Source organism: Adiantum capillus-veneris, chromosome 10 (genome assembly GCF_014529385.1).
Source record: "Adiantum capillus-veneris isolate H3 chromosome 10, ASM1452938v2, whole genome shotgun sequence".
Lineage (NCBI taxonomy): Eukaryota > Viridiplantae > Streptophyta > Polypodiopsida > Polypodiales > Pteridaceae > Adiantum > Adiantum capillus-veneris.
The window spans coordinates 153,356,471-153,370,517 of record NC_140940.1 but is presented as its reverse complement, the minus strand read 5'-3'; the positions used below and the strand labels follow the sequence as shown (position 1 = coordinate 153,370,517).

General features: G+C 41.3%; 1 protein-coding gene across 1 annotated transcript; it reads right to left on the bottom strand.

Moving 5' to 3' along the window:
* Positions 1–5,066: 5,066 nt before the first annotated feature.
* On the bottom strand, positions 5,067–5,987 carry LOC147449890 (actin-85C-like). Its single transcript, XM_086522721.1, has 6 exons — positions 5,976–5,987; positions 5,694–5,826; positions 5,541–5,596; positions 5,432–5,468; positions 5,237–5,291; positions 5,067–5,118 (listed from the first exon to the last, which is right to left on the bottom strand). Exons 1-6 carry the CDS (start codon positions 5,985–5,987, stop codon positions 5,067–5,069), a joined length of 345 nt encoding a protein of 114 aa, XP_086378847.1.
* Between the last annotated feature and the right edge of the window lie 8,060 nt (positions 5,988–14,047).

The window sequence follows — 14,047 nt, the reverse complement described above, 5'->3', positions numbered from 1 at the left end:
ATTGGATGCCACTGTAATAGGTGAAACTCAATGTATATGCTTGATCTCATAAATGAACTTTTCGTCCTTTAGTTTGCCTATTTCTTCCTTGATTTTTCTTGCAAACATTTCATTGTACATGTACAAATGTTGTCTACTAGGCTTAGCATTGCTCTTAAGAGGGATGGTGTGTTGACAAATGAAGATCTTTGTAAGACCATGCAAACACAACTTTGTACTCTTTATGTGTCGCAATTAAGATTTTTTCTTCTTCAGGGGTTAGGTCAGTTGCAATGTATGCCGGTCTAGGCTCTTCCCTCGGTTTTGCTAAGTCAATTTTCTTGGCTTTTTTGGCCCATCATACGATGTCCCTAGTTTTTTCACTTCTTGCATGTGTTGTTGTCTAACAACCCATCCTTTTTGAATCTTGTACTTCTTGTAATGGGATGGAAGACTGATTTGATCCGGATGGGTGTACTCCTTACTTTCCATTTTCATTGCCATACCTCTTTTAGGGTTTGTTTTTCCTCTTAATATTTCTTTTTTCATCCTACCTTTGTCATTTCTGGCACAATCTCTTTTGGCAATTTTGGTTTAGGTTTAGTTTCTTTTTTGCTTGATGTTTTCTTCCCTTTGGCTAAGGAGATTTCATACCTCTTTGTGATCTTGTTTTTCACACAGTGTTGGTATTTCCTTTTAGGGTTGGCATTGGTTTCTAGTTAGTTATTGCTTGTATTTGTCTTGTTTTACTTTGTATCATGCTTGGTGTTGGAAAATCATAGAACCGTTTTCTTATCTCCAAACAATGCTTTCCGTTTCAAACACTCATCGTTTTATTGTCTGCATCTTCTTGCAAAAGTGGGTCACTAGGATGATAGAAAGTTTCCTCTGCTTTTGTTTGAGAGATCCCTTATAGAGACTTCATCTCTCATCTACACGTTGTTGCGTGCATTTTGAACACCTCATTTTTTTGTAAATTTGTACATATGGACATGACACTTGATGTTAAAAGGGTGTGTGGGATTTCTTTTAGTGGGTTTTTTAGCTTGCTTTAGCAAGCACATGTACATGCAGGCAGGTTGCTAGTATAGCGCCAACTGTCGGGTTATTGTACATGCCCCTTAGTGAGTTTTTTGAAGTGAGACTTGTATATAGCTAAAACTCTTGTAAAAACTTAAAAAAGTTCAGCCAACATTTAAAAATTTGTAGGTTTTAGCAAGTTGTGCCTCCTTGATGCTTCTAGATGCGGTTTTTTTGCCCTCATCTTGCCTTCTCTATGTGTAGTCGTACAAGACAACTCTTTGTACGTATCAACTTTGCACATAGCGGCATGTAAAATCAATTTTGTCCATCTTCATATTTATCACCAGTCATTTTTCAAGATTTTGTTAGGTTTAATGGCCAACCGTCCATCACTAACTGCTACTAACCCTAAGTGTACAGATATACACTTAGGGTGAGACACTAACACTAAGTAGATTGTGTATTGTGCCTTAGTGCATAAGATAGAGAAGAAAGAAAGGGGACACACAATGTGTTGGCTCTCCCCCTCCAACCTGTGTGTGAGGCTATGGTGGGGTGTGTGTGTGTGTGTGTGTGTGTGTGTGTGATTCATCTTCCTCTTTTACTGTGCTCCCGCGCTCCCGGCTCCTCTCCTTCATCTGGTATCAGAGTGGTTTTGTTCCCAAAATTGCTTTTGTGTGCATGCACTTTCAAGAGTGCAAATAGGGTTCCATCAAAAACCGCATTCGAGCTACAATTCAGGAGCTGCATTTTTCAGCCCTCTTTTGGGGGGATAATAAATTTGTAAGCTTTTAATTTAGAGCTTTTTTCAAACAAAAAGAGCTTTTTCCATTTCATGCTCAAAAAAACAATTTTCATAAGTGGGAGGGGAAGCTAATTGAGTACTACCTATGAAAAATGTGAGGAGAATGATAGTCAATGGAGCTTGAATGATGTATAGATAAATAGATAGATATATATATAGAGAGAGAGAGAGAGTCAAGAAGGGGTTAATTTCTCCTATGAACTTACAAAAAATATACATATAGAAGGGTATTTTAAATTGAAAAAGTGAAAATTTTGGTACATAAGGGGTCTTTTTATTGAGAAAAGTGGTACATAAAGGGTCTCTATATAATTTAAAAAATTTAGAATAGGGGGTTTTATAAATACCTCTTGAACGCACGTGCTATGCAAGATCTCTATATAGTGAACCCCCCGAGAAATCACTCTTGTAAGTCCATATAATGCCTCTATTTTGGCATGTGAGGGGTTTCCTCACCTTCAGAGGGTGGTCTTGTTATCACTCTCGAATTGCTAAATGGGATTTGCCTCGTCTAGGTTTACATGTGCTACACTATGGACTCTTTGGGTTACATGCTTTGCAACCATGGTTTTTGGGTTGTCACTTTACCATTCATTGTAAGAATATGGCCTTTGTAGGCCTTTGTAGGCCTTTGAGCACATTATTGGGCAATAATTGATTGGTTCCTTTGGAGCAATTCTGTGTAGGCCATCTATGTGCCTCATATTGCATCTAACTTCGTGGCAAGAACATGGGAGTCATAGAAGAGAACAATGGTCAATAGTGGAGGGGTTCAAACATTGTTCAACATTAAAAGAATTAGGAGGATCACCCAGAGCTTTTTCATAGGGAGAAGTTTTTGACTAGGCCCAGAGAAGGTGAATATGGTAGATTTTATTATGTGATCTGGATATGTGTGAAAGTCAATGAGAACTAATATTTGAACTCGTAACTTTTAGCAAATGTGTATCGGATCTTGATGGTGTAGATACGCATGCAAAGGTATCATTAGGTTGTATGTGTCTTAGATCATGATGCTCATTCGAGGAGCTTGTTTTTTTAGAGGCTCAGTCTGTCACAAAACCATTCATCATTACTCAAAACATGTGAAGGGTTTCTAGATTGGAGGATACTTTGGTCACCAAAAGTGGAAGTCTCAAAAAATAAAATCCATGGAGACAAATCCTTGAAGAAGCATTCTAGTTAAAAGAGAGAGAGAGAGAGAGAGAGAGAGAGAGAGAGAGAGAGAGAGAGAGAGAGAGAGAGAGTATATGTATATATATATATGTATATATATATATATGTGTGTGTGTGTGTGTGTGTGTGTGTGTGTGTGTGTGTGTATGTGATCTTGCAATTCTAATGAAGGTGGCTAGGGAAGCTTGCAATGATGAGTATTATTAGCTGAATAAAAGAAGGATGGCAAAGGAGATTGTCATGTATGAAAGTAGATGAAGGCACAGATCAATCATTCATGAGTAGGAAAATATAGGCAACCACGTGTTAGGAATTCAATTGATGTGGGCCCGCTATTAGAGGGCATAATGGTGCACAAAGGTGGGAGTGGAGCACGTGGACAAGACTACAAAGAAGTGGTTATTCTAGGCAAGTTCGCAACTGAGTTTTGGGATCTATTGAGCCTCATATTATCCTATCCATTGATCAAAGGAAAAGAACTAACGACTTGAATACTTACCCTTGTGTTGAAGCTAACCGTGCATAGGATAGTTATTTTCCCTCGACATATTTTTTTGTTGAAAGATTAGATACATGTAAAACAAGACTACTAAAGTTTTTGTAGCAGATGGCAGGTGTCGCTAAAAATAATATGTCTTTGCCAGCATGAAATTAGACCAAGAATTAGACATCCGCATGACCTCACCTTCTAGGATGCTAAAACAAGAGGGATGCTAATGAAAACAATGCAAAAGATTGGCAATGACAAGGCTTATCATGGTAACAACTAAATGGTTACCTCAGCATCCTCTACGGACTCTCTCAAAAGGTCTAAGCAACCAAATTATATAGCTTTGTTCTCCAAAGATCCCCACATCATTGCATGAACACCAACCAAGAACCTCTCAGGCTTGAACTCATGGGCTACTTCCCACAAGATTTCATCTTTGCCAATTGCCCACACATTCACAAAAAGGAGGATATAATCCCACTCGGATCCCTAGCCAAATGCGGTAGTAGCAGTGGCACTTGTGGGTGTAGCCTCAAAACTTTTTTAACAAATGCTTGCAGGTATGCCAAGCTATTAAAATGGGATTCCTCCACTTTCTACCCCCATTGTACCAGTGCAATTATTTCCTCTTGAAACTTAACTAGCCAACTTTGATTTTGGGGCACACAATAGCTCTGCCATCGCCCACTCTGTAGATACCATTGTGCTATATGTACTTCCAGTTAAAATTTTGTGCACAACTACGACATGGACATGGATTCCTTTAAACCTTAGAGCTGCCCAAGTCTCCTCATGCACAAAGCACTCATAGCAATAACAAAACCACATGGTCCATGGATCCCACACATGGTGATGATGATGAGAATAGGTTTGAAGAGGTGTGGATGATCAAGTGTGCTTCTCCACACTAGGAAGGCCGCTCCCTATTACCACATCCTCTCACCCCCTCAAGAGAATGTACACTAAACTCTTGTAGCTCCCCACCGGCACAGCCTTGGAAGATCTGTAATAAGCACCTCACGAACGCATCAACCAATGAAAAATTTGCACATGGACTACATATAACAAGCATCCAACATGCTCAAAGACTTTGAAAAGCATCACTCTTAGAGACCTTTCTTGCCAATGCATATATGGGCTGATTTTGGATGATTGCGGTGGCTTCTGTAGTCTTCTTTCTCTCAAAGTGCGGCCATATTTAATGAAGGTCTTTGACATACATTAGAAATGCAAGGTGCGATACTACTAATACTTTCTGCATCAATCCCTTTACTACATCCTGCAACACCTTGTTCTTAGTCATGCCCGTTAATTACCATCTCAAAAAGAATTGGCGGTGGTCATTAATCGCTATGCAAACACGTCCTCGACAAGAAAAATGTGAAAATTGAAGCTTAAAACCATGGCGGTTGTCCTTTCACAATGTTGGCGATCATATCATTGTACAATCATGTTTTGTATCTGTTATAAGCAACAAGTGTAATGGGCACATCTGGTACTTTTGACCTCAATCGGAGTCAATTCTTGCTCATATTTGAGGACTACATACGCCAGCTTCTCCTCTCTTTGTCAAAATCTTCATCAGTGCATCTGTTAGGGCCCTTCCAGCCAAGTCCAACGCAGGATTGCATGCGAAAGGGCATAGCTGCATGGATAGACATGCATTTACATAGATCATTGTGTGTATATGTGTTGTGTGTGTGTGTGTGTGTGTGTGTGTGTGGGGAGACATGCATTTCAGAAGAAAGTGTGTAGAGGCATACCCTTCATAGATGGGCACCGCGTGGGTCACCCCGTCTCCAAAGTCCAGCACAATTCCTGGTTACTCATATAGAACATTCAGTAAATGGTAATGCCATATGCATTAGAAGCCACTGTAGCAATCTTATTTTTGAAATTAACATCTGATTCATGTTTGTATGCTAAAACCATGGAAGAAATTGGGAGAGAGGGATTACCTGTAGTATGTCCTCTCGCATAGAGCAAAAAGACTACCTAGATTGCAACATACATGGCCGGAACATAGAAAGTGTCGAACATGATTTGTGTCATCTTCTCACGATTCACCTTTGGATTAAGTGGAGCTTCTGTGAGGAGGACAGGGTGCTCCTCCGGTGCTACTCCTTAGCTCATTAAAGAAAATGTGGTGCCACAATTTTTTCATATCATCCCAGTTTGTGACAATGCCATGGTAAATTGGGTACTTGAGTGTCAGAATACCTCTCTTGGATTGTGCCTCATCCCCCACATAAGCATCCTTTTGCCCCATGCCGACCATTATACCGGCATGTCTTGGCCGCCCCACAATGCTCGGAACCATTGCTCTTCGTGCATCATCCCTCGCAAATCCATCCTGCACATGCACATGTCATCCACAACACTAATTTTTTTGAATCCTGTTTTTCTAGACTGCAAAGAGATGTTGGTCCATTGCATTCAGCGATTGGCAAAGTCGTGATTGATCTCTGCGTCCATCTGCATTCAGTGTCTAGTATTTTTGACCTCAGCATCCATCTGCATTCAGCGATTTGCAAAGTTGTTAGGACATTGATTTTCTTCTCGATCTGTTTGCATGAAAGCACGCATGCGCGGGCACACGCACACTCACACACGCAAGACAGGACACCGCATGTGCCATATAAAATCCTGTACTCTTTGTATGAACTTGCAGTGCTAGGCCTATACTTGTATGAACTTGTGCATGTGTTAGGTGTTTGGGTGTTGATCCCTGCTTCTTGAACGCACGTGCTCCTTGATGAACAATGTACCTTCTTGAACGCCGTTATAGGAACAATATCGCCGGCCTTTAGTCTGAAACCTCGCGATGCGCATAGAGTAGGGGCTAGAATTGGAGCTAATCTCTTGAGACAGCTAATTCCAATGTTGGAAGATTTCAGCTACTAGTGTGGGAAGATTTCAGACAGCAGACTGGACAGGAATGAGAGACTAAACTGAAATGTGGATACTGAAATAAGAATCGGACTTATGTACTGGAATAAGGTTCAGATTCAGAAGACTGGACGAGAAGTAAGTATAACTCAAATATATGCCATGATTCGGATTACAGATCAAGATTACAGCGAATATGATTACAGGGAGAAAGTATAGCCGACAATACTGCCAACGATACTCAAGTACAATTATAGCCAAAGCGCTAACCCAAGTGATAACAATTGCCAACCCGATAACAATGTAATGGGCCATATTTATACACTTCGGGTTTACTGTAGTAATTACTCTAGTAATTACTAAGTAATTCGCTGCCCATCTTCTAAGAAGACGTTCCCACATAGTGACTATCCAGCCGTCTACATCCTTTCCTTCTTTCTTGAATTTTGGCACGATTCCAAAATTTCTGAAAAATTCCCCTGTCTGATTCTGATGTGAGACTGAAAAATCCATCGTCTGGTTTTGATGTTGGGATGTCAGCTTGACCACTGAGAGAATGGCCATTCAAAGATTACAAGTAGGAGTTCAAGAAGGACCAGGGATTGCGAGAGGCAACGGAAAAGGCCAAGGTGGAGCTGTCATCTCTCCCTCCCTGCTGAGAAGAAAAGTCTCCACTGAATTCTGAGATGAAACTACCCAGTATCCTTCCATTGGACAGTCTTCCGTTTGCCTTTGCTCTTTGACCGGGATGGTGCTTGAGAAGTCCCAATACCAACGTTCTCCTTGTGAATCAATCGGTAAATGGCCTCCTGCTCAAGCTGATCCCGCCGGTCGGTGGTCATCTCTACTTGATAAGGCATGAGAGAATGATAGGTTTTGGTGTCAGGATCATAGAGTGTACGCCTGCCCTTGCTCAGTGTGGTTCTGGTTAGATTATGACAATGCGAAGCAGTATGGATCCATCCTTCTGGAAGAGGTTGATTAGTTTTGACTCGAGCTTTGAAAAGAATCTCAGCCATCTCCTTGTACTGTGGTGCTAGACCCGGCTTTGGTGCAATGTCTTTTTCAGGCAATTTGGAAGATTGGACCGTAAGTTGTAGCAATTGATTAGTAATCCTGGTTAGTCCTCTGACTTGAATCTTCCACTGGCCCATACGCAGCTGAATCCTACTCAACTCCTCTTTCAGTGCCTGAATGTCATTGATTTGGAGAGCATCATTGAGCAACGTCTGCCAAGTCTTCCATTCTACAGTTGACCTCTCATACCAATCCTGAAGCTCATCAGTAATCTTGAAGTATGTGAGACAATCAACTGGTTCTTGATGTTGAGGATACAGCACTGGAAAGAATCTTGGCATCTCGGTTTCTCTTGCTGGAACAGCATATAAGAGAACTGGAGAATCACGCACAAATTCTAAGAAATTGAGAACAGCCTGGTTCTCCTGCTGCATCATCTTTATGGTGATTCTCACTAGCTGGAACAGTGTTCGGAGAGCAGTTGACTGTGCTCCAATTGACATTCGTGTTTGAGGTCCTCTGCTAGTGGCTGTCTGGTCCTCAAGAATGGCTTTGACTCTCTGATCCAAAACACCTCTGGCAGTTTACATTTGCACCAAAACTTCCTTGAGTTGTACCCTAACATCCTTCATACAGCGGTAAGTTGGTTTGTTACCCAGCAGAAGTTCCAGTTCCAGAGCTAGGGAGCGACAATCTGCAATAGACTGCCTTTGCCAGTGCGGGTTTGCCACTCTCTCATCAGCATTGAGTATCCATTCATGAACTCGTTCCAACAGCTGGACTGTATTGGGATGCGTAGGTAGTCGACAAGCTTCTTTATCATGGAAAGCTGTTGATTTCCAATGTTCTACCATTTCCCTGGCTCCCACATATAGCCTTTGAAATCTTTCCAAGTCAGTCCAGAGATCATCATCCTCCAGATACTGTCTGGTGATGGAGGCCTGTTGATGTCTCAGTTGCCTATTCAGGGTAATAAGCTGCAGTGAATGCGGATGATCAGCAACTGGTCCCTCATCCTGTACTTTCATTTTTCCTTTAGCATCTCTGTTGAGATGGGACTGATCAGTTGGCTGATTCCCAGTTTGATTGGGATGCTGCTCTTCAGTCTGTTGATTACTCGACTGGTGCTCTTTGTTCTGTCCTTCTTGCTGGCCCTCATTCTGGTCTGGCTGGTCTGGCTGTGAAGACTGGCCTCCTTCATTTGGCCATGTTCCACCAGTACCAGGTCCTGGAGGTGGAGATGGTGGTGGGGCATCATCATCATCCTTTGTATGCCTAGCTTCTTGATCATCCTCCTCCTGATCAGCTTCATCTTCTTCGTCTTCTTCTTCCTCATCCAGGGAAGTCTGCTGCTCAATATAATCCATTATAGCTTCGTTCATCAGAGCATTATTGAACTCACCCACCTTGTCCTGCAAATCGCTCTGCATAATTTCCATCGAGGACTTCAAATTCTCTAAATTGAAAACAGCATTGCCTGATGGATTTAAAATTTCAGACAAGCTATTGTAGATGTATCTTTCAGTCAGAGAAGCCTTCAGAGCTGAATGGTGCAGTAGCAGTTTTCTGAATTCCGCCCCCTTCATCTTGAGCATTGTTTCAGCCCACTCAGCAGCTCTCAATGCTTCATTCCTTTGACTCGATGGTGAACCTTAGGGTCTTTTAAGCCCATTGTTTCACATTGCTCTTTTGCAGATGCCCTCCTGTTTGGATCCCTATTTTTCATCCTTTGGATCCCTACTGTGGCCGGTCTGCCAGCTTAACCAATATTCTAGCTTTTTCTCCCCTGGTACTTCCCCATATTAAATGATGAGAAAATCATTTAGGAGAATTATATATTAGTTATTATGACAACTCATATGTGAATTTGGATAATGGATACAAATAAAAGTAGTTAACAATGAAGGGCTCCCCCTTTTTGTAAGGGTTTGTGTGCTCTCTTCAATGTGTTTACCACTTTGTAGGTAACTTGAAGTAATTGAGTAGTTTTAGTAAGGGTATGTAGCATCAAGGCAAGTTTTCCTACCATCTATCCGTCATATGTGTTATTTAGATGAGTGACATCTCCCATTTGTGCATCTTGTTAGAGAGGAGTCAAAATAAATAAAGAGTGTAGATGGAGATGAAGATAGAAACAATAAAAATAATTCCATACACTTCTCTCTTGTTAACAATGCTTGCTCTCTCCTCTCAATTTCTAAGTGCCTCCCTTCGAAGTCAATAATTCCCTTTACATACTAGTTCCTAGCAATTTAGCTTTTTTTGATAGACTCACAACCTAGTGCATAGCAAGGAGAACTTAAAGTGAACTTCTATAGTATAGAAGAAAAGCTTGGTTATGAATGACACAATAGAGGTACCAATTAGAGTCCCTTTACATAGTATCTCCTAGCAATGTATTTTGTTTAAGACACTCACATTGTATAAATTAAGGATTTGGTTGTGAATGACACAATAGAGGGGCAGTTTAGACTACTACAAGTTGTGTAGTCCAAAGTCTTCTCCTTCTATGTGGTAGATGCATGAAGATTCTAATTTTTGAATCTTTGTATTTTGCACTTGCTCAATGGAAAGGTAGTATCTTGGTCTTCTATATACTAATTTAACAAAGCATACTACACAAGCCTCTTGAAAAGCACTTAGAAAAATGGTTTGTGGCATTTAATTGCTAACCATAATCACTAGCTAGTGGCAATCCTCCTTTTATATTATAGTGTACTTTAAAATGGTTTGTTATGGGGATAATAATAAAGAGTATATTAGGACTGATGTCTTTAATCCAAGTGTATTGGTGTATTATGATTATTAGTGTGTTGAAAAAGATGTTGTTTTGGGTGCTACAGTGAAAAACTAGCATCATGATTAAAAAAAGCTCTAAATTCTCTTTGAAAGCTCCAAATTAGAAGCTTGCAAAAAATAAGCACTCCTCTTTTGGTACTTTGTGCTACAGAGCTTCCATAGCCATTACATGTACCATTGTCGCAGTCTCTTCCATCTACAAGAGCCCAAGGATCATTTGGGAGTGTGTAGCCTCTTTTGGAGTGGCCTCATACACACACATAGAGTAGGAGTTTGAAGGCATTGTCTTCTTTGACTACAGGTATAGATACAGGTACATGTATAGGTACATAGAGCGGCTTGGTTAGCTTTCTTTGTGCTTCTCGGCCTCGATCTTGACTTAGGCTATGGCACTAGCATCAACTCATAGGCTACAAGTTTTAGTGCTTGCTATATTATGGTTCCACTGGGAGCAATTTTTTATGCATTCATGCATATAGTGGCACTTTTGATAGTGTTTGAGCTCTTTTGAGAGCAGTTTGACTCCCCGTAGGAATAATTGTTTGCATGCACATGCTTTTGGAGCCTGTTTGAGTGTCATGACAGACTTGTACATCTTTGTGGATACTGCCATTGTACGCTTTTGTGGAGCCAATTTTTGGCTAGTACGGCAGTACCATTTTTTAGACTTGGTCCAGATGATAGCCATTTCTGAGACTTGGCTATACGTTTTACTGCACAACTTACATTGTTGAGGGTTGATAGCATGAGGTTTTCATTGAGTTGGGGTATTCTCAAATATGGAGATACCTTTGATGATACAGGTAGCTAGAGCATCCCTTACGAGGCCTCGCCATAGGACATGTATAGAGTGGTATAGGTGCTTTTGACACCGAGTTGGCGGTCTATGGTCAATTTGAAAGTTTATGCACCTCAGTTGGTCTCTATACATTGTGTTTTTGAGAGGCATAGCCCTCTTTTATGATTTGTGAGTGACATACTTGGTCATTTTGTCTCGTATTTTGGTTGACATAGTCCTAAATACAAAGGAGATTGCCGAAATTTTCCCAGAATCTTTTTTCTAGTTTTGTCACCATGGCTACTAGCAAAGACCATGACATTTATGACATAAAGAAGTTTGATGGCACTAATTTTCAGCTTTGGAAGAACCAAATGCATGATGTGCTTGTCCAAAAGAAACAAAAGTTGCCTATTGCCTGTTCGGTTAGAACTGAAGATATGCACATGACTCAGTTTCAGTGGTACAATTAGACTACACCTTGGTGAGTCGGTGTACTTTTTAGTGTTAGAATGCAAGACTGCTCGTGCTTTATGGCAGAAATTATGTGACACTTACAAAAAGGATACGTCTAGCAATAAGGTTTTCCTTATGCGACTACTTTTCAACCTTTGTATGAAGGATTCAGCTAGCATTGCCATCCATATCAATGATTTTGATTCTCTTTTCGCCAAGATTTGTACATAGCGCATGACCATTGATGATGAGATGAAAGCAATCTTTTTGCTTTGTTCGTTGCCACCCTCTTGGGATATCTTTTGCACAGCTGTTAGTAACTCTGCTCCTAATGGTACGCTAAAATATGATGATGTTACTAGTGCACTTTTGTCAGAGGAGATGCGTCGGAAGACCATGACTAGCTCGCATTATGGCGAAGCTCATCATGTGCAAAGGGATGATAAGCAACGTAAGCCCATTAAGACTGTGCAAAGGGATGGCCACTACCAACCTGCATGCAGAGGCATTCGAAGGCCTCACTTTGCATGCAATGGTGGTGGATGGTTGTCACTTTTTGTTCCTTTACGACATTGCCAAAACACTAGGACTCACAGAAGATGAGTCACTTTCAGTGCTTTTATATCTATGCGGGCATGAAGGATCCCAGTGCAAAGGAAGAGAAGGTGAAATTTCAAATTGACTTTGAAGATCAAGGTCTCCCAGCAAGCCTCTCTTTCCTCCCCAATGAAAATGAACAAAAGTTGGTGTAAACAGTGGCAAGTACCCTTGTAGAAATCAAATCGTGTGCCTCATTTTATGAAAGCATCCTAGAAAGCACTTTCCATCCACACAAGCCGTTGATTACTATGGGTGGAGATGATCTCTCTAGCATCAACCTTACTAGTAAAAATCTTGAAGAGATGGATGAAGAAACTGAGGTAAACATTTTTAACCTAGTCAATTGTCTATTGTTCCTTACAACAAGTGTTAAAGTCTTTTAAAATGTTTTGCAAATCGCATACCATGTTGATAAGTTTGCAATGTGAAGTAGAGGTTGTTGCAAGGTGCCCATGGGTAGGGATAGCTCCTTATGGCACTACCTGAGCCACTTGGGGCCATTGATTCTTTGAGTGGCTCGCACAAAGTTCTCCAAGCATGGTATTGCGGAGCTGCTCAAATGCAAAGCATCAAGTGGCATCTTAACTGAAGATTCCCTCACCCTTAATGCTCACAAACGTATATTGGTGGACCGGTAGTTGGCATTATGTGCCTTTACAGGCAAGCACCCTGGGTCAATCCTCTCCAGTTGTGCCTTAAGTGTAGGTCAAGGGGTGACAAACCCAAAGGAAATTGTAAAAACCCTTGGTGTCAACTCAGCCATTTTCCCCATACCCACAGATGTAATTTTGAGAAAAACTATCAGCCATGATGTAATATCCAAAGCAATAGAGAATAATTGTCTCTTCTACTATTTTTTGTCAACATGTTGTACTTGTTTTTTCTTGGTTCATATTGTCCAAAAAATTTGTTTCCGCAACTTATGCAGAAAACATCCACCATTCAAGTACCCGATGGCCGAGGGACAAAGCCCGATGAACTTTTTACAATACAATGCGATGGGTGGGGGGGGGGGGCGTACGAGGGGGGCAAGATGCCCACGTAGCACGGTGGTGCCCAACGGGATCTGACAGCACAAAAAAGGCCATGAGCGCCACAACGCGTAGGGACCAAATTTGACAATTTGGTCCAAGTCAAATCTGGTCCTTGTAGGTCGTGGCACACAGGGCCTTTTTTTGCACCGTTGAACCTCGCTTACATTGTACAATTTGTTAAAATTTCAACGGGCTTTGCCCCCCGGCCACCAGATGCTTGAATGGTGGAGGTGAGTTCAAATTTAACAACTTGAGAAATTCAAATACTTAAAGTACACAATGTACATTGTCACCATATTCATCCATTATCTCTCTCACCACCCAAGAGAAGGCCATTATCTCTATCACCACCCAAGAGAAGGCCACGTTTGGTATGATCGGCTCTATGCTCTTCTGATACTTTTAGATATCCTGCAAAGAAACTGTGCCTGGCCTCCATCTCTGTTTCTTCTATGTTGTTGGTTGTGGTGGAGGAGCCGTTGGAGGGTAATTTTTGTACTTTTTCCTCCTCTCCGCATGGGCCCGTTGCTCTTTTGATGTGAGCTTGTCCTTCTTCTTCTTTGCACACTGTTTTGCCTTTGGAGGAATTTTGGAAAGCCTGGAGCTCCCAGCCTTTCCTTGTTGGGTGGCTTGAGCTCTATCTTTTTCTACTTTCCTCTCTACCTCTGCCCTTGCTTGTAAATTTGTGAGATGAGCTCTCTCGGTCTCAGCTCTTTGCCACTCCTCTTGCTCCTCTGTCTTCTCTATTCTTCTTGCATTCTTTGTGTTTCTCTCTCAACTGCCTGTTTCTTTCCATCTCCTTATTTCTCTTCCTTGTCTTGGCTTTGTGTGCTTCAGAAACAAGGTCACCAAGTATTAGTTTGATTACCCTTTGTTTCCACCATTGGGGAAATTTACACAGTGTGGTTGATGCAGTTTCTTGAGTGCCATGTGCTATGACAATAGGCGAGGGCTCCTCATTTAGTAGCAGATCTTGGTATTCTTCTTCAGTTGCTCTTCTT